The 20307-nt window shown below is 47.3% G+C and overlaps 1 protein-coding gene across 7 annotated transcripts in view; it reads left to right on the forward strand.

Moving 5' to 3' along the window:
• The window catches only part of PTPRT (protein tyrosine phosphatase receptor type T), a gene marked incomplete at its 5' end in the record, with an annotated part of 804541 nt that overhangs the window by 734269 nt on the left and 49965 nt on the right, over window positions 1-20307 (forward strand). For 6 of the 7 annotated variants that reach the window (XM_081150335.1, XM_081150338.1, XM_081150336.1 and 3 more), the window contains one exon: window positions 17279-17366. In XM_081150335.1, the coding sequence (XP_081006461.1) occupies window positions 17279-17366 (88 nt within the window). Of the gene's footprint in view, window positions 1-13749; window positions 13846-17278; window positions 17367-20307 lie in introns of all 7 variants that reach the window. The other variant, XM_081150334.1, reaches the window with a different exon arrangement.

Genomic DNA, 20307 nt, shown 5'->3' on the forward strand with positions numbered 1-20307 from the left:
TCCAGCCCCCACCCCACATGTTGTAGGAAAGCCAGCAGATCTCCCCTGCCAGTGCTTCTGGGAGGCTTGCTTGCTCCTGGTCACCTGTTGCCTCATTACTGCGCTTCTGCTGTGTTCTCAGTTCCCCCAAGGCAATACCTCCTCTCTAGCGCCTGCTGTCCCCTCTCTGCACTGGACACCCCTTTCCTTACTCCCAAAGCATCTTTAACCCCAAGCTTGTGAGTAGCAGTTGCTACTGAGATTTGGGGGATACCTGGGTGGGAGTGGGTCTTGTAGCAAAGCACAGGAAGTGCCTGAATCCAAGTGGCCCTAAGGTTCTGGTCTCCTCACAGGTCTCTACACCCACGGCCCTTCCCAAAAGTTCTTTTTAGTGTCCTCAAAAGATCCTTTTTCTTCCAGCAGCCCGGAAAGGCCTCCCACACACCCCTTCCTTTCTTAGGCAGAACAATTTTGCTTTCTTTGTCTCACTCCTTTTGTTTCAAAACTTACCTATTAGGCATCCCCTTTTACAAAGGAAAAGTGAAATAAAATTGAAGGGAAAACTGATTAAGATGTTTCCTGAGCTAAAGAGCGCCTCCCTCCCCCAGAGGACCACCCCCCTAAGAACCGCCCCCCCCCCCCACACACACACACACACAACCTTCCGCCTGCAGGTTGGACTCCAGCTGCAGCCAGCTTTGAAAATTTCCTTTTTTCACTTTTCCTTTCTCCTCTCCCTCTCTTCCTTCCTTCCCAAAATATCTTTGAGACATCTACTGTGTGCCAGGCTCTGAGTTATATGAACTAGTATTTTTTTGTGGCTTTTTTTCCCACACGGGGCACGTGCCCCAAATATGCTCGGTTCAGTTTTGTGGTGTTCGGTGAGAAGGCATTGACTCAGACTCTTCCCATCTGGAATTCTTGGTCATGCAGACTAAGTTTATCTCTCAGACTATATTCTGAGAAAGAGCTTACCAAGCAATGATTTCAGGAGCTCTGTGAGGTCATGAATTGTGCTACACTCTGGGGCCAGACGGCCGGATCCCAGTCCCACACACTGTGATCTCAGCCTATCATTTTGTCACCTGAGTTTTAAAATTCCTTTGTTCTTTGAGTGACTGGTTTGGATAAGGTGATTTCTAAGGGCCTGTCTGGTCCTAAAACTTTATGAGAGTGTAAAATGTGGTGGCAAGGGGCATGTTTGACACATTTATGAGAGCAAACGCGTTCGTGTCGATGTACGAGAGTGATTACCTGCTCGGAAGAACCAGCAGTTCATTTCGAATGCGGTCTAAGTAACATAGCATTTTTCATATGCTCAGTCTACAAATTTTTGGAGGATGTCAGGATAAAAGTTGAAGGAAACCTAGGGGGTTGACTGAATGGTCCTAAGCCCTAAAAATGTGGGGGATGGGGTGCCAGTGTGTGCTTATACACACCTACATAGATAGGTTTGTTGAGCAAATGTCAGGAGAGCGTGTGTGGTTTGTAAAGGCATATTCTGTATCATGGTGGTTTACTACGTCAGTAATATTTAATTTGCTTTAAAGTTTCAAATAGCATTAGGGGAGCTATGTTATATCAAAAAGGGTGACAAGTAGTTGAAGCCTGATAAACACTGTTGTAACAACGTACAATCTAAAATTTGAAAACAAAAATGCAAATGCATTTGACTACTTTGGTGCATTGCCTTCCAGATTGATATCGCTTTTAAAAGTAACCATCCCTGTGTGGTTGATTGCAAAAAAAAATTTTTTTGCCTTAATAAACAACAGAAAATATTTCTTATAGTTCTAGAGGCAGGGACATCCAAGATCAAGGTATCAGAAGATTCAATATCTGGCGCTCCCACTTTCTGGTTCATAGACACCCATCTTCTCACTATGTCCTCACATGGTGGAAGGGGCAAGGGATCTCTGTGGGTCTCTTTTATAAGGGCACTAATCCCATTCATAAGATCTCCACCTTCATGACCAAGCACCTCCCAAGGGCTTTACCTCCTAATACTAATACCATCACATTAGGGATTAAGTTTCAACATAATGAATTTGGGGGGACACAATTATATAGACAAATATTCAGATTACAGCACTCTTCCATAGCCACAATTCAGTGATAAAATTGAGGCAATTTAACACTGATACAATTTGTGTGTGTTTGTTTGTTTTTCCCAAACTTTCTGGCCTGGAAATGAACTGCTTTTATAATGAGAAAGAAAATAATACATGTTGTTTCATCATTTGGAAATATCACTAACTAGACTAGCCATGACCTCAATTAGTTCAAATTATATTCATTAGTTAGCTGGAATGCTTAGCTTCTAGTTAACAGCATTTTCTGATTAACTGGAGGTTAATTGGAAAACATTACTTAATGGGAGTCTGTCCACAAAGTGCTGTTTCACTCTCCTAGAGTGTAGCTGGCTATCGCTTTGATCCTCAGGCTCCTGGAGGCTACACATACTGAGCAGGAGTCACAAACCTGCTTGAAGACTGTGTCCTTTAAGATAAGATTCCTGAGTCTCTGATTCTACTTTCAAACCAACACTCTACCCTGCTCAGTGTGTGTTGTGTGTGTGTGTTTCCATTCAAATGAGTGGGTTTGACAAGTTGACATAGAAGGGACCTCTCAGCAATAAGGAAGCTGTGTCTTCTAAAATTCAGTTCAGTTGTATAATCACTTACAAATTTATTCATTAAATTTTTACTGAGTATTTACTGTTCCCAAGGACTGTTCTAAATATTTTAGATATGACAGTGAACAAAACAGACCAAGATCCATGCCCTCATGGCGCATGTGTTTTATCAGGGGAAACAGGAAATAAACAGTAGACTTAAAAATAAGTTATTTTACAATCACTTAATGGGATGTGTTAGTAAATAATGCAGTGTGATAGTGACAAATACTGTTTGCTGTGTTACAAACTAAATCCTAGTGACGTGAAACAACCAATGTATTGTGCTCACTGGTTCTGTGAGTTAGGAGTTTGGACAGGGCACAGCAGGAATGGTTGTGTCTGCTCCATGGTGTCTGAAGTCTTGACTTGGAAGGCTCTAAGGCTGGGGGCTGGAAGCATCTGAGAGTCTTTCACTTCATGTCTAGTTATTGATGCAAGCTGTCAGCTGGGATCTCAGCTGGGATTGTCAGCTAGAACACCTACACATGGCCTCTTCGGGTGGACTGGGCTTCCTCACAGTTGCCTCAGAATAGTGGACTTCTTACATGGTAGCTCATAGCTCCAAAGGTGAGCTTCATAGCTAACAAGGTAGAAAGTACGTCACCTTCTGTGACCTAGACTTGGACATCACAGTATCACTACCACCACATGCTATTGATTATAAGCAAGTAATAACTGCCTGTGTTCTAGGGAAGGGGAATTAGACTCTCTCTTGATGGAGGGAGATGCCATTGCAAGTTCTAAGAGGGAATGCAGACCTGGAGATACTGGAAAATACAATCTTTGGATGATACAATCTCCTACAAGTACCATAGGGGGCGGGGGGAAGAGTGGAGCAAGGAAGGGACATGGTGTATTCCAGGGACATAGTGTGAAGGAAGAGGCTCCAATATTATGTAGGGGAGAAGGGTAGTCCTTAATTAGAAGATGACATTTGAGCAGAGACATGATGGAAGAGAGTTCCAGTTCAAGGGAGTAATATATCTGGCATGTACAAGGAGGCCAAGGTTGTCATGAATAAGTGAACAAAGGATAAAACTAATAGAAGGTGCTATTGGAGAAATAAAGGGGTGTCGACCATGTAGTGCCTTCTAAGCCATTATAAGGACTTTGGCTTTTACTTGGAATGAAATAGAAAGTGACTACAGTTTTGAGATGACAACTGAGAAAGATCTGACATTGTTTTGAAAGACTCATTCTAGCTACCATGTTGAGAATAGATATAGGGAGGCAAGAGTAAAAGCAGGGAGACCAGTTAAGAGGCCATGGCAGAAACCGGGGTGAGAGACAACGGCGACTCAAGCCAGGGTGTGGCAGTCGGTGGAGGTGGTGAGAGTGGCTGGATTCTAAATATATTTTCTGCATAGAGCCAATGGGATTTTCCAGCACAGTAAATGTGGCATGTGAGAGAAAGAGAGGAATCAGGGGCGACTCCAAGGTTATTCTACCTGAGCCCCTGGAAGGACGGAGATGGGGAGGCTGCAGGTAGAGAAGACATGGGGACAATGGAGCAACTGTGAGTTAAATTTTGAACTGAGTTTAAGATGCCTACTGGACATCTTCATACTGGAAAGTAGGTTATTGGGTATGTGAGTCTGGAATTTGGGAAAGAACCCTGGGCTGGGGACAAAACTTTGGGAGTTTTTGACATATAGGTGATAGTAAAGCCACAAGACTTCAAAGTCACCAAGCAAGTGAACAGAGGAAAAGACAGGGACCGAGGACTGAACTTTGAGGAATTTCAACTCTAAGAAGTCTGAGCACTTTCCAAAAACCAGACCTTGTGCTAGGTTCTAGGAACTGAGGAGATGACATGGAGCCTGCCTGCATTCTGAGGAACTTGAAACCTGTTTTCACAGACAGGCATATAAACTGATCATTTCACCATCCTGGTAAAATGTCACGATAAAGGTATGCCCTTGGGGCTGGGATGCAGTAAGCCTAGCCTGAGGGTGGATGGCCAGTGGCTCTCTGGGAAACAGAAAGCCTGAACCAAAGCTGGAGAAGTAGGAGTAACCAAGTAAAAGCAGGGAAGGGACTGGAGCAAACAAGCTGTGGCATGGAGGTTTGCACAGTAGGTTGAGTTACTAGAACTGGGATCAGTTTGGTACATATAAACTATGGGAGGGGACCTGGAGGGAGATGGGCTGAAATTGTCAGCGGTAGGCATGGGGTGGGGGCAAGGGGATATCTGTCAGGCTAAGGAGTTTGGATTGTATTCCAGGGGGCCATTGGGAGACATTGAAGGGAGCAGAATTTTTAAGCTAGATTTGCATTTTTAGATGTAACTTATCTGGCGTGGATCAGAGCAGGGAGAGCAGAGATAGGTAGGTGGCTGGGACAGTAAGTAATTCAGGGAAAAGATGGGATTGCCTGAAGCAGGAGACTGGGCCCAGAGCCCAGACAAACCCACACATAATCTCTCATGTAGAGACATAAAATCAGCTTGCTCTCTTTGGCCTGAAAACTTGAGTCTCTCTCTATATATTTTAAGTTCAATGACTTGAAGTAATGTATGAATCATTCCGAATTGATAGTCAAAAATGCCTGGATTCAAGCCCTGTCTCTTTCATTAAGTATATGGGTGACCTTGGGCCGATCACGCCACCTCTCTGAGCCTCCATTTACATAATTATGCAATGAGGGTGAGGGTGTTGGTCAAAATGCTCTAAAGAGCATGTCTGTCCATGATTTTTGAGAGTCTGTGTAAGAAGCAACTGCACAGTCCCGCTGGCTCTCCTCCTACTGATTGTCCCACTGGACCCACTCTCTAGGGCTACCACCCCGTAGTCCTAGCAACCATGATTGACCAGGGGCCTTGGGCTACTAAGAACTCAAGGAGGCCTAAGGAAAATTAACTACACCTACCATACAGATTTGTGTCTTAGAAGTATTCAGTCTTGGCTGCATATTAGAATTACCTGGGGCAGTTTTGAAAACAATACCCAGGCCATCCTTCGCCCAATTAAATCAGATTCCCTGGGGGTGGGATCCAGAGATCTCTATTTTCTATGCTCTCCAGATGACTATAATGTACTCTTAAAGTTGAGAGACACTGGCCTAGAAAGATCCACAGTGCATGCCCTGCTTATGCCCAGCATCCAGCACCTCACCAGCTGTACTCGCTGCTGGTCACATCTGATGCCCATGGAGGTGTGTGATGACCACACAAGTCTACCCTGCTGGTGGCACACAGCCAGAGTAAAGTCAAGGGGCTTCTGTGTGTGACTGTGGACTGCAGAGTCTTCCCTCCTCCCCACCCTACTTCCCCTGCCCAAATTATCTCACTTTCCCAAAAACAACAACAAAAAATGAAGCATGCCAGCAAATGCGTACAGAACTTAGCTGGAGAGTGGGGTTGTCTGTGAGCCTATAACCCCAGCCATCATCATGATCAGAAGAGTAGTGGGTTTGGGAAAGATGAGGGACCACAGGAAGAGGTGACTTTGTGATGGAGAGAAGGAAGGGAAGCATGTTAATGCTAGTCCCATCCAGGCAGTCTGTCATCCTGATGAATGGATCAAGTCCAATACGGTGACCAGAAGGTATGTGGTTGTTACAACTCCATTAAGACTATTTAAGCAGCAAGGAACAGCTGTGTGGAGTGTGACACAGCCTAATCAAGAGCAAACATTGTTTTCCAGCTCAGGGCGGACACTTCACGTGCGGACACGCCGTGTGCATGGCTTTGTGGGGAGAGGCCAGTGTTGCCATCTTTCTCTTAGTCTCCTGTGGATGATGGTGGGCAGGCAGCCTCCTGATGGGGTGTAACCATGGAGATGGACGCTTCAGGTCACCCCAGCGCTCTCTTCTCTGCTCAGAGCCACCTAAACAGAGGCAGAGTAGACCTTCTGCTTCTCCCACAACTTTTTCTCTCCTCGGTTGGTAAGAGATTCCTGAGAGATTCTAGTCCAGTTTCTCCATCCACAGATGAGAGTGGTTCTGGGTAGAGGCATGGGGAATTCATGGCAGATCCCCAACTCAGGAAGGGAAGACCGTGGGTGTTCCGGGAACTCATAATGACCCAAATAGGAAGACTTGGGCTCCACCTGCTCATTTCACTCCACTCCCCATGGATTAAAATAAGGAGAAATGGGCCATTTCAGGGGGTAGCCAAAGACATCAGTAACCCATGAGGTTTCAGACTTGGGAGTTTTTCCAACAGGAAAGAGCTCGTGTAGGAGAGACTATTAACTAATTCTTTTTCCTTTGAGCTTATTTTTTCCACTTAATTCTATTTGTAACCCAACAAACTATTTTCTGCATTTAATATAGAAACTCTCCCCAACCAAATGAGCAATTTTCAGATGGTACTGTAGAAAACTCCCTTGGCCAAGAGTCAGGACCTGGTTCTCAGTCTGCCCGACATGCCAGATGGTCTTGAACATGACTTCCATCTCTGGGCCCCCATGTCATCTTCTGGGAAAGGTCTGACTACGTGGCATGGACTTCGGAAGCCTGATAATGTGAGCGTCTACTTCATTTGGTCAGAAGTACTTATTGAGTACCTACTATGTACCCCGAACTGTTTGGGCATTTGAGGTAGTTAGAAAGCTAAATAAAGACCTTCCTTTAAAGGAAGATCATGGTCTTGCCAGGCTGTGTAATTACAAAACAGAATGCTGGTTAAAATGCTTCATAGACGTGTGAATAAGTATAGTCCAGGGGGAACACAGGAGGTTGTGGTGTTTGTTTTTGCTCTCTGTCAGTTGTCTCTGCCAAGATCAATCAGGAGCTTCACAAAAGATGAGACACTGAGTTGGAAAAAAGTAGAAGAAGGCTGGGTTGAGGAAAAGCATGTGTGACAGAGGGACCCACATGTTCAGTGGCTGGGAGGCATGAAAGAATCGAGATGTTGCAAACGAGCTCCCCGAAGGGAGAAAAAGGTGCCTGCCTATGGAAAGAGAAATTAAAATTAAACTAGTTGTGGAGATAGATAGGGATTTTACAGCCTTGCATAGTTTTCCTGAGCAGAATTAACAAGGTGATATTTATGGCCTTGACAGTCTACCTCTTAGCTCTAGCTGACCTCAAAGTTAAGGGAGAGCTGTTGACCCAGAGACAGCCACCCAGCAACTCTTGCAGGAAGATGGAGACAGTGTGTGGAGGGGACCGGAAGCCTGTAGCCTGGAATTGAATGCAGGGGTTCCCCAAGATCATAGGCTCCGCGCTGGGAGGAACAGAGAAACCCTAGTGTGAAGTACTAACTTAAATGGATTGCAGAGTGCTGCTGAAAAACTTTGTGATTAAGACAGTGCCAGTAAGCCAGGCCGGGGTGGCTCAGCAGTTGAGCATTGACCCAGGAACCAAGAGGTCACAGTTCGATTCCAGGTCAGGGCCCATGCCTGGATTGCAGGCTTGGTCCCCAGTAGAGGGCGTGCAGGAGGCAGCTGATCGATAATTTTTCTTTCTCATAGATGTTTCTATCTCTCTATCCCTCTCCCTTCTCTCTCTGAAAATCAGTTTAAAAAAATAGTGCCATTAAGGGGAGGAAAAGGCACCAGCACCGAAAGCCCCTCACCTCTGTGGGCAGCCGGTACAGCTGCACCGAGTGTCTGCCTGAGCCTTTCGGGTGAGTCTTCCCCAGGAACTCGCTGTTTTCATCTGCCTTACTGCCTAAGACAGTGGTTCTCCAGCTGTGACGCGTGTGGGAATCAACTGGAGAATTAGTAAAGAGCATTACGACAGGAGCTCATTGACGTGGAACAGGACTCCGGCCTCTGCCTTTTACCCAATTCCTTGGGAAATTTGAATCCCCCACAAACCCTGGGAACCATTAGCCTAAACTGTATCATTTAAAACCGTATAGCTTTTAATGAAGCCTTTAAAGGGTGCTTTGTGACTCTACATGCAGACACCCTCCACTCTTCTGCCCTGATCAAAGCTCCTGTCAAAGACAGATACCCCCATCGTGCTGCAATCTGATTTTCTACTTCGCTTCCCCAGCAGAGCTCATAAATTACCTTCTGTTTAGTGACATGGTGCGCAGTAATGTTTGCTCTCCTGATGCCACTCCAGGTAGACGTCATCAGTCACCCTTGCCTGTCCTCTCTGTCCACATTTATAACCCGAAGGCACGTGCTTCTCAGCACAGAAGGAAGCATTTGTTGAAAGCTTGGCCTCTGCCGGGGCCACCACTAACTCACAGCGCACCTTAGAGTAACATAGCGAAAGGTACACCTGTCTCGGAATGATGGACTGTCACCTCCAGAATGTGTCCATGATAAACACAGAAATCGATCATGTCTACCAAATCACGATTCTCCTTAAGGCATGGTACTTTGTGCACAACCTGCACAGCCACCCACCAGCTGGCCACGGACGCCAGTAAACATAGGCGGTTACTAAACCCAACAACCACAACTGAGACCAGACCTCAGGCCTCCAGTAGCTCCTGAAACTTTCTCACTCCCTGAATACTATGTCTTACCTGTACCTAAAGGAAGCAGCTTGTCCCAGTTTCCCCAGAATGGTGCCAGTTTTATTTATTTTTTAAATTAAATGTATGGGGTGACATTGGTTAATAAGATTATGTGAGTTTCAAGTGTACAGTTCTGTAACACATCATCTGTATATTGCATTGTGTGCCCACCACCCAAAGTCGAATTTTTCATCACCGTGTATTTGACCCCCTTTATCGTTTCCTAAGCCCCACCCCCTTCCCTCTGGTAACCACCATCTGTCGTCTGTGTCTGTGAGTTTTGTTTGTTTGTTTTTCCTGTTTGTTCATTTGTTGCTTTCAGTTTTATATCCCATGCGTGAGTGAAATCATAAACTCCTACATTCCAGGAGTCCCTTGGGTCCAAGGCAAAACAGGAGGCATGTTGCCAGGAGCCCCCCTCTTTGGTCTTGTGACAGTAAACTGAGTGTTTCTGATCAACGGGAGGCAGAGTGTGAATTCTAGGTGTGAGCCAAGGGGGCGCGATAGCACATTCCTGGGAAAGAGTGGGATGGGAGAGCCTCTGGACACCTGCTATGGACCAGGCATTGTGCTAGGTGCCTGGAGGCATTATCTCAGGTAATCACTGGTCATCACAGAACCCTGTGGGATATGTTATTTTTCTCATTTACATAGTATAAAATTCATTTGGGGGAGAAGTATACAGATGCATGGTTTTAACAAATTATTGTCATGCAAACATCAACACGATCAGGGTACATGAGAGTTCCATCAGCTAAAAATCCCCCCGTGCTGCCCCATTGTAGTCAAATCCTTCCCACCCCTAAACTGAAGGGCATGTTATTGACTGCACTGTCAGAAAGTTAACAGAGACTTGGCGTGGTAAAATGGTTTGCAGAAAAAATGCTCACTCTGTCTGCCTTTTGCAAAGCCCCGCCTTCTCCCTGACTCATACACAGTTAGTGGGCAAGAGGTATTTCCTGACAAGGTAAATGAGTGGGAGACCCAGGTAATAAATGGCACCTCCTTGGTGAAGACTGAAGTCTTTCCTGCCCCAGGAGGGTACAGTGGTGGGCAGGGGCACAGGGCAATAATCCTGGCCGCCTGGACTGGTTGGTCATGGAGGAAACAGGCCCTCGGCTGTGCCCTGAAGCATCAGCCGGGAACTGCTTGGTCAGCATTCCCTGGACCTGCTTTTGCTGCACCCCAGGGCATATCACAACCAATTATCTCCGGGATACAGTCAAGCCAAAAGGAATGATGGGGGCGTCATAACTGACAGAATCTGCTGAGGATAGCAGGTGGACAGGTAAATTTAATGGACCAGGATGCTCACCTTGGATTGGCGGTGAGCTACTCTAGGAAGCTCTGTGTTCTGTCAAGACATCTCACTATTCGGGGCATAACTCTAAGAGGCTTAAGTGCAAAGGAGAGTATCCAAAGAAGGATGGCGAGCTTCAGAAAGGACCCCCCCTATCTCAGCAGGGCCAAATCAACAGCTAGGAGAAGCAACCAGCCAAGCAGGCATCAGGGACAATTCTTAGTTCTAGCAGGGAATTAGAGTATTAAGTGGGGAAACTGAGGCAGGTTGCGCAGTCCTATGGGCTGACTCTACACAACAGGGCATACGAGGCCTGTGACTATGGTCATGTGGTCTGAGCCCACACTGGCTCCAGGAGGCCCCAGCTCTGTGGCTGGGAGGTCGGTTGGATGGATGGGTAGGTGAATGGGTGGGCTGTAACCACAGGAAGAGTTAGTCTGGGACAGGAACCAGATAACAGTTTTATCCTAAAGGCTATGAAGCCTGTCAACAAAGATGAAGGGAGAGTTCAAGAGACAAGTGCTCTTAGCCACTTGTCTTGATGCTGGACTGGCTCAGCCTTCCCAGCTTAAAAAATGTTCAAAGCATTCCCATTGGCTTAGAATAAAACGCACATTCTGCCTGCGGCCCACAAGATCTCGAATCAGCGCCCCCCCCCCCCCCCATGTCACCCTCTCCTCTTATTGTCTCTGCTCTGGAGAGCCTCTCTTCAAGGTCTAGAACCCACCAAGCTCATTCCATCTCAGGGCCTGGGCATTCGCTGTCCCTCAGCCTGGAACGTTCTTCCCCAGCTCTCACCATGCTGGCTTCAGCTCATCACTTAATTTTCAGCCCAAGCGTGTCAATGAGAGACCGGTGGGAACACACTTGCAGTTGAACGAGCTGTGTTAGAAACTAAGGGACAGCTCAGGAAGAGAAAGCTAGAAGGGACTCATAGGATGTGGGTGGGCTGTGTGAGGTGACTTGGGGCTTTGTTCCAGACTGGACAGTAGTAGCGAGCGGCATGACTGGGCACCTTAATAAATCTTAACTATAAGAAGGGAACGTGAGATCGAGGCTAAAGCTGTAAATATCAAAGAAGGAGCAGCCACTCATTAGCCAGGATAGGAGATGTTTGGTCGTTTATTTTTGGCTTCTTGGACAATGTTCATATTTTTGTCTGTGTTTGGATATGACTGCAGGGTGGTCATGCTTTTGTCTGCTCCATCCTGGTCTCAGAGCAGCCGTGTCTGATGCTGGTATTCTGTGAGATTGTTTATGCTCGACCAGAGAACACCAGGGCCCGGCTGTGAGTCCTACACCAGCCCCCGGGAGACAGGGCTGCTCTTTTCCTTCTCAGATGTCTTCTTTTCAGAGTCCTGCCCACCCTACCCTATCTAACGTAGTCCTTTTCACTAATCACTGTCTGTCCCAGCACCCTGTTAATTGCCTTCATAGCACTTACTATAAACAGTGATCTTGTGTGTTTGTTTATTATCTGCACCTTCCCAAGACTCAAATATAAAATTCATGAGATCGCCTGCCGTGTCTGTCCATTGCTATTATTTCTAAGACCTAGTGCAGTGCCCAGCACCCAGAGGGTCACTGTGGAAGGAGGGGAGGAAGGGAGGAGAGCAGACTCATTCAGTGTATATTATTCAGCAAGTCATTTCCTGTTTCTGGACCTCACTTTACTGATGTGTAAAATGAGGCAAGAATTTTTCCTACAGGTCCTTCCAGATCTGACTTTCGAGGATTCTGTGAATTTCTCAACTCAGACCTCCAGGGATTAGGACACCCCTACATGTATCCTTTAGGACACACACACAAAAATGATCACCTTAGAAAGCAGCACTGTTGAAAGGCAGGAACCATTTCCCCACTCTTTCACTCTGAGGTGTGAAAATAGAGCTCAACACTCAAGGAGAGAGTGAGAAAAGGAGAGCAAGACTGATAATGGATGGATGTAATGAGATGGCAATTTTGGTTTCAAAAGAATGTGATTAGCTCCTAATGACTGTCACAATTCCCTGGTCAATCTACTGTAACTACCCACTAATGCAAAAATAATGCCCCTCTGCTGGCTCACTTTGAAGACAGAGCTGAGTCTCTCTTTCATACTTTTACCCCCTCATATTTTTTCCTTCCGAGAGATCATCCCCTATTAGATTGCAGCTCCCTCAAAAGGGAAATGGGTGTGTGATCAAAGTCTGCCAATTAGGGGGTCATTACCACTCACTCCTGGGTGGACAGCTCTGCTAGGCCTTGCCTCTTCTGCCTTTGTCACCATCATCACAGCCCCCAGGCTCCAGATTGTTCTTCAGTCCCCAGGGCTGTGGCAGGGTCCTGCATGGTTTCCCATGGAGAAGTGCCATTTATCACAGGTGTTTTGTTTTGTTTGAGATTTTTCAAAAGATATCAGTCTGCATGCTTGGTGCAACCTAAAAAGCATGGCCTGGATGCTGAGAGGGCTCCCAGCTGTGTGTCGTTCAAGGGCTCCAGGAGTGGAACGGAGACCTTCATCAAATCCCTGCAGTGTCACTAAACAGAGGGTGCACACTTCTTCTATGGGGCCCCATGGAGCCGGGCAAAGGTCAAGTACATGGAGGCAGAGTAAACAAAACACTGTCCAGTGGGTCTGTCCAAAAGCAAGACAGGAAGCTTTATGGGGCAGTGAGCTCTCTGTTCCTAAGGGTATCCAAGTAGCAGATGCTATAGATCAGCTTATCAGCTGCCTAGAAGGCAACTGTTAAGAACACGAGACGATTTTCAGTCACTTGCACCTCTGAGACTCCAGGACCTCTGCCTCCTGCATGCACAGGAGCCATCTCACCCACTAATTTTTCCATCCATCTACCAATCCATTAACTTATTCAAAAGGGGTGACTCAAGCATGGATGGAGTACAAAGCCAGTATTGGGTTCTGGAGTTACAGATGCTCATCTTTCCCTGGAGTAATCTGTCACCAAGTTGGGAGACAAGACTTTCCGATTATTAGATGGAGAAGAGTCCATCTAATAATAGAAGAAGTGGCTAAGTAGTTGGGAATGCTGTGGGGTGGGGGGAAGGTGAACGGGGAAGGTTTCACAAAGGAGAAAATTCTTGAACTGGGTTTTGAAGGATGTGTAGAAGTTTACCAGGTAGACTCAGGTGGAAGAGAATTTCACACAGAGGGAGCAGCATGAATAAAGTCAGTCTCAAAAGTTTGAAACACCTGAAATTGCCTATAGCATTGCATTTAGTTCCTTAGCATTGGAATATTAATATAAGGGTAAGAAATGAGGCTGCAGAGGCAATGTGGGGTGAAGTCATTAAGGACCTTATATTAAGGACTTTGGTATTTATCCTGGAGACGATGGCAAGGGGAGTAACTGAGTCCTGTTCACATTTTAGAAAGATCTCTCTGATTACAGTGGAGAATGGATTGGAGGGAACAAACCCAAAGCAAGAGAAACCAGTGAGGAGACTCGTGGGAAAGTATTTCTCCAGGTAAATTCACTATTTGCAACAATCATGGCTGCACATTAGACTCACCCAGAGAGCTTTAAACACAACCGACACCTGTGTCTCATCCCCAGAGAGTCTGATTTAATTGTCTGGGGTAGGGCATGGCTTTGGGAGTTGTAAAGCTTCCCCCGATGATGCTAATGTGCAGCCATAACAAAACCTTAAGCAAACTGTAACCCAAACCCTGGCACATAGTAGGTACTCAACAGATATTTTCCCCCCAGAAAATTAGGATGAGAACATTCGGAGTGTCCCCTTCTTGTCTTCACACCACTTTGGTGGACGTAATTGGATGAACATTTGGCTTTTATCACAGAGGGTTTCAGGTAGGAAGCCCACCCCCAGCACGTGAGCTTCAACATTGAGAAGTTCAGTGCTTCCCCTGCAGAGAGCCCGGAGCACAATGCTGGTTGCGGGAAGCGGCTGTTGCTACCTGGCCGCGGTGGGAGGGTGAGACCAGGGGCTGGCACCTGAGAGTTACAGGCAAAAGCAAGAGCCATTTGCAGTCTAGAGATGGCCTGTGCTGGTGGCAAGAGGGATGCAGAGTGATGGTCATTTATAGTGAGGAGCCCTCCATTTGTAAAATAAGCATTTTCCTATCTTCATAGCACTTTTCTCGCACTCGGATTTAAGGCAGAGATTGTGCCCAGAGCCTAGCTACTGTTTCGCTTGTCCTCCGGGATGCCTGTCTAAGGGTTTCAGACATACAACAAAACTGTGATCCCTTGATAGCTGGGAAGGCCCTCTATTCCCTCACCCTAAAACCCTGGGGAAGCTAAGTTGGAGAATGTGGCTCAGCTCAGGAAGCCCAGGCGAGGACCCCCCACCCCTTCTCCGTTCCATCTGGAGTGGGCGCCAATTCTACCTACCCACCCACTGCAGAGTTGAGGATCTTGGTCATGCTTCTGGAGCAAAGGTCAGCAAACTATAGCCACGGGCTCAATCCAACACCTGTTTTTGTAAATAGTTTTATTGGAACGCAGCCATGCCCATCTGTTTGCATTTTGTCTGCGAGTGCTTTCACTCTGCAACAGTGGAGTTGAGTAGGAGTAGTTACAACAGAGATTATATGGACTACAAAGCCCAAACTGCCTACTTGTCTGGCCCATTAGAGAAAAAGTTTGCCAACTTCTGCTCTAGAAAAACACCCCCCACCCAGGTTGGCTTAACATATGGGAGACTGGAACCAAAAAAGGGGACATCATGCACAAGCTAGGCTTTCACTAGACAGTGGTCCCATCTGTCTGTCACACATGGCCCACTGAATGGCTGAATTTCTGACCTGTCAGGTGACAGATTCCTCCTTGATTAGGATGGACCTAGCGAGGAATAGATGGGTGAAGGCAAGGCTGGTGTACTAAGATGAGTGGATGCTGCTTTGCCCTGCCTTGCTGACAGGGACCTGTGCAGACTGAAGATGTTGAAATTCCATCCCAGAGGCAATGCCAGGGCCACTAGCAGGACATTCAGCCCATCCTACCAGAAGCAGGGTGGGAACAGTAGTCAAAATGTGGCCTGACCTTCAGCTTCCCGCTCCCTTAAATGCCCAGCTTCCTTCTCTTGCAGATAACTGACTATACCCTCCCCTGTGTTTCCACCGCACTTGGCTCATAGCTGCGTTAAGTCATTCCATATAGTCGCTTACTTGTCTGTCTCCTCTTAAACCGATGACCCCCATCTCTTCCCTCCCCCAAACTCTGACTCTGAACCTCTTTGTCCAACTCACTGCTCTGTATCTCAGCTTGGATGTCTAATAGTCATCTCAGACGTGGCTGCTGCTGCTCCTGCTGTTCTTATGGTTTTGAACATGTGAAGAAGCACGTAATACTCAGCAAGTGCCAGGCACTGTTCTAAGCCCTTTATGTACCCAAAACACGACACTTAATTCCTGCCTCCCCAATCCTGTTTCTCCCCACCTGTTTCTTCTCCATCTCAGTAAATGTCATGACTCCCCACTAAATTCTTCAAGCCAACAGCCTGGGCGCCAGCCTTCATCCCTCCCTTTCCTTCACAGTCCACATCCACTGTAGATGAGTTGGTGGCCTGCCCATGTCCCTTCTACACTCATGTCCCCAGTGCCTGCCTCCTGGAAGCACCTATAACTTTTTGCCTGAGGACTTTCTCAACACAAAACAATGCACACCTTGCCTACGGAGCATGGTAGGGTTTTAAGGGAGTTCCTAAGAGCCGTCCTCGACTACTGATAGATGGAGATCAGTGGATAAACACCCCAACTCCCTTCTCCCTCTGGTGGGAGAAAGAAATGGGCCCATGGGATTGCGCCCCAGGCACACACGGTTGATGTACCTTATGTTGACTTTCTTCCCTTGATGGTCTCGCTTCCCCGACTCTCACACCCGTGCTCCTTAGGATTACCTCAGAAATAGAGTCTCATATTCAGATCCTTGATTCTTTCAAAAGCAGTGAGTCTGCTACTGAGCCCAAAATCTACACTATTCAACTGAAAACATTTGGTTCTCACTACATCTAATGCCACCACCCTCATACAAGGGTCCAAGGTGCCGTTGTCTCTTACCTGGACTATTGTAACTTCCTAATTGATCTCCCTGAGCCTGTATTTCATACATGAGCCAGAATGTACTTTATAAAACAAATAAGATCAGATAACTCCCCTGCTCAAAGCCCTCCGATGGTTTCCCATCGCACTTAGAACAGCACCCACTGGTTACCAGTGGCCGCACTGTCCCCTCTAACCTGAACCCTCCCAGCCTCTTCGGATGCTTCTGTCCCTGCTCACCCCTGCCTCATCCGTGAATGTGGTCATTGGTTACCACCTTCGCATCACTGTTCCCTCTGCCTGGAAAGTGCTTCCTACAGTTCTTGGTTTGAGAGGCCTTTTTACATCATTAAGGAATTAGCTTAAATGTTACCTTCTCAGAGAAGCCCTCCCAGAATGTAATCTGAAATAATCCCCTCCTTCGTCGCCAGCCCTTCCCCAAGCTTTATTTTCTTCATAGCATTTTCCACTCTCTAAAATTATATGTTTTTCTGGTTCATTTGCTACATCTCCCAGTCGACTGGAAGCTCAAGGGGCACTTAGTTTATTTCTCTGTGTCCCAAGTACATAGAACAGTGCCAATCACATATTAGGGACACAATAACCATCTGTCGAATGAATGAATGAGTGAGTGAATGAATGAATGAATGAATGGCTCCCCTACTGGGCCAGGTTTGGGCTCATGGCACACAGAAGATATCAATAGCACTTGAGCCAATGAAGGAGGAAATAAGGCCATGGAGGGGCCCAGCCTGTTCTCCCCAGGCCCCTGCACCACCACTCAGCCCTGTGTGCTGAGTGACCCATCACAGCGGGTGTCATTTCCCCCACTGACTCGTCTTCACCTGGACAGAGCTCCTATCTCAGGCCACTTTAACCTCTGTCCTTCCTTTACAGGCCTTACCCGAGGGGCAGACGGCATCTTGGGACACTGCCAAGGAAGATGAAAACCGCAATAAGAATCGATATGGAAACATCATATCTTGTAAGTGCCCTTCAGGGAGGTCCCAGGCTTTGGGGATGCAGAGGAAGCAAAGCTGTTACTATTATTTACCTAGAATTTGTTATCAAGTAAACCTTGATGTTTCCAACTTGGGGTCAGCATGCCAAGCTGGGAGCTGTACTTCAGCCTGGGTGACAGAGCAAGGCTGACCTCAGCCACAGCAGCCAGGTGGGAAGCTGGGTCCAAGCAGAGGAGACCCAAGCCTCTGGAAGCTTGGTCTGGTCTGGTATTGCCCGCTGCTCAAGAATTGCTCAGGTTAGGAAGGAAGCCCAGCGAAAGGAATCCTTTTTGTTCCCAGCAGTTCCTCTAATGCAAAGTACCACCATAGAAGTTACTCAGGGTGGGAAGCAAGGTCCAGGCCATGTGGGCGGAGCCGAGAACACCTAGGCAAGAGAATAGTGCTACTCAGAGAAGATAGAGTCCCAAGCAAGGATTGCTGCCCAGAACGAGCCAGAAATTCTGAGCTTTTGCGGAGCAGCCAGCTGAGGGCTCAGAGGAGCCCAAGGCTACTCTGGTCATACCAGAGGTAGGGCTTGGGCATCATGACTTCTGCCAGACCCCACTGCTAGTGGGGCAGAGGCTCTAAGATGAGTGCCTGCTGCTCAGGGCTGCATTGACACAGGCCTTTGGTGGCCCTGAGCCTGCAGGAGGAAAGCATATTTTGTGTGGAGCTCGGGGAGGCGTGGAAGGACACTGCCTTTTGCTTGACAATGAGCTCTAGGCAGCCCTGATGTATGATTTAGTGAAGGCAGTGTACAGAGTGGTTAGAGCCCTCTGCAGTCAAACTGCCTGGGCTTCTGTCCCAGCCATGGGACCCTGAGCAGGTTTCCTGACCTCTCTAAGCTTCACTTTCTCACCTTTAAAATGACGAAAATAATAAATAGGGCCATTGAAGAAGGTACATATAACCCTGGGCCAACCCGGACCTTCTGACATCTCTTCAGCTGGGTACATAGCATTCCTTGGTCTTAGCTCTCAGAGTAACCCAGTTCATCCAAAAAGAAAAAGAAAAAAAGATCGTGAATAACAAATTATTTCTAGAACAGCTTAGTGTTTTGTTTTGCTGAACTGTCTAGACACTGCCTAAGAAAAAGCTTGGAGGGAGAGAGCGTAAGATGCAGCTTGCAGAGGAAGGAGGCAGAAGTTTCGGCTTAGCTGCTTCCTGTGCTGATTTAGGAATGGGCTATGAATGGCAGGACTAATCAGAAACATTTATAATTTGTCTCTTGGATGATAGTAATGCAGACAGCAAGATTTCTTGCAAGTGAAGCATTGGAAAGAGATGTTCAAACAATCAGGAAATGTGTGTCAAGACCTATGACGTGTGGGCGTCCTCTGAGCCAGGCCCTGTGCTGGGCATGGGGACACTTGGTCTCTGCTCCCAGGAAGTTCCCATTTGGGGAACATGTGGCTGATCACTCTGACTATCCTCTGCTTGAGGACTGCGACCTAAAGTATCTGCTTACTTGTCTGTCCCCCCTATTAGATTGTGAGCCCAGATAGGGTCACTAAATTATAGGTGGTGAGACCTTGTGTGATCATTCTAAGCCTTAGCCTTCTGTCTATAAAATGGATACAATGATGTCTTCCTCCCAGAGGTATTGTGCCTATAAGAAAAAATAGATGACTAGAGCACAGTGAAGAGACCCTGCCTTCCTGAGAGACAGGGATACCCAGCCTGGGTCAGGTATCAGGGCCAAAGCCTGTGGGAGCCAAGGATGGGGAGCCAAGCCAAGCTATGTATCTCTCCAGACCCCACTGCTCACCCTCTGCTCTCAGTACCTTTGCCCACACCGTCACCAGCTCTCACCTGGTCTCTGCCCGGCCTCCTTCCTGGATGTTCCACATCCACCTTTGCCCCCAACTCTGTACCTATCTGATCTCTGGCCGAAGCCAGAGAGACCTGAATTAGATCATGTCATCTTGCTGAAAACCCTTCAAATGGTTGCTCTTCGCTCATGAACATGCCTTATCCAAAGTCTCTTAGCTGCCTCTCCAGCCTCGTTTCCCACTGGGTTCTCTTCCTACTGGTCTCCTCAGTTAAGCCACACTGGCTGTCCTTCAGTCCTTAGAGCTTTCCATGCTCATCTATGTCACAGGGCCTTTGCACAGTCTGTTCTATCAGAGTGTCCTTCCCTCCTCTCTTTGTTCAACTAATTCTACGTTGTCTTTAGGTCTTGCTCAGCCACCACTTCCTCAGGGGATTCTGACCTTTAGAATTAGCACATAGCCCTGTATCCTCTTCTTGAGCACGGATGTGTCTTCTCCTTAGCCCTGTCAGCCTTGTGATTTGAGAGGCATTTGGATGGCTATCTGTGGACTGCCTCATAAAAATAGATGCTCTGTGACAGCAGGACCATGACTGTCTTGTACTTCTGTGTCCCCAAACCTGCCATATGGTTGGTGCTCAGTTAATTGGAATTGAATGTGGGAAAACACCAATTCTCTGCAAGACCCCAAAGGCCTTGAGCCTTGGGTCTCTCCCTCTGGCTTTCCAACAAAGTAGAGAACACCCAAAAAGGAGGGATGGAGGAAGGCCGGCTCAAGATGACACTTGAAACGATGTCCAAGTAATGTCTTCCAGGGAGGAAGAAGGTACTGAACCTAAATGAAGGGAACAGAGACTAGATCCCAGGCAGCAGGGAGAGCAGTGAAGGGGCTAGAATTCCATCACTGGGGGTGCAGAGGAAACTGTCAGTGCCCTACCCACACCCCACAGCCTCACCACCTCACTGTGCAGTGACACCAGCTGGCAGTACCAGCATCCAGGGCCAGGACCAGGGTGGGGCAGGCGAGACACCCAGCCTGCAACATTCAAGGAAGTTCCTTGACCCTGCATCTAGCAAGCACCTCCCTAAAGTGCCGAAGGCGCCTCCCTCGTTTCCCCCTCATCCTGCCCTGTCTGTGTCTCGTTGCGTGAGGA

Source organism: Miniopterus schreibersii (genome assembly GCF_964146895.1).
Source record: "Miniopterus schreibersii genome assembly, chromosome: 10".
Taxonomy (NCBI): Eukaryota; Metazoa; Chordata; class Mammalia; order Chiroptera; family Miniopteridae; genus Miniopterus; species Miniopterus schreibersii.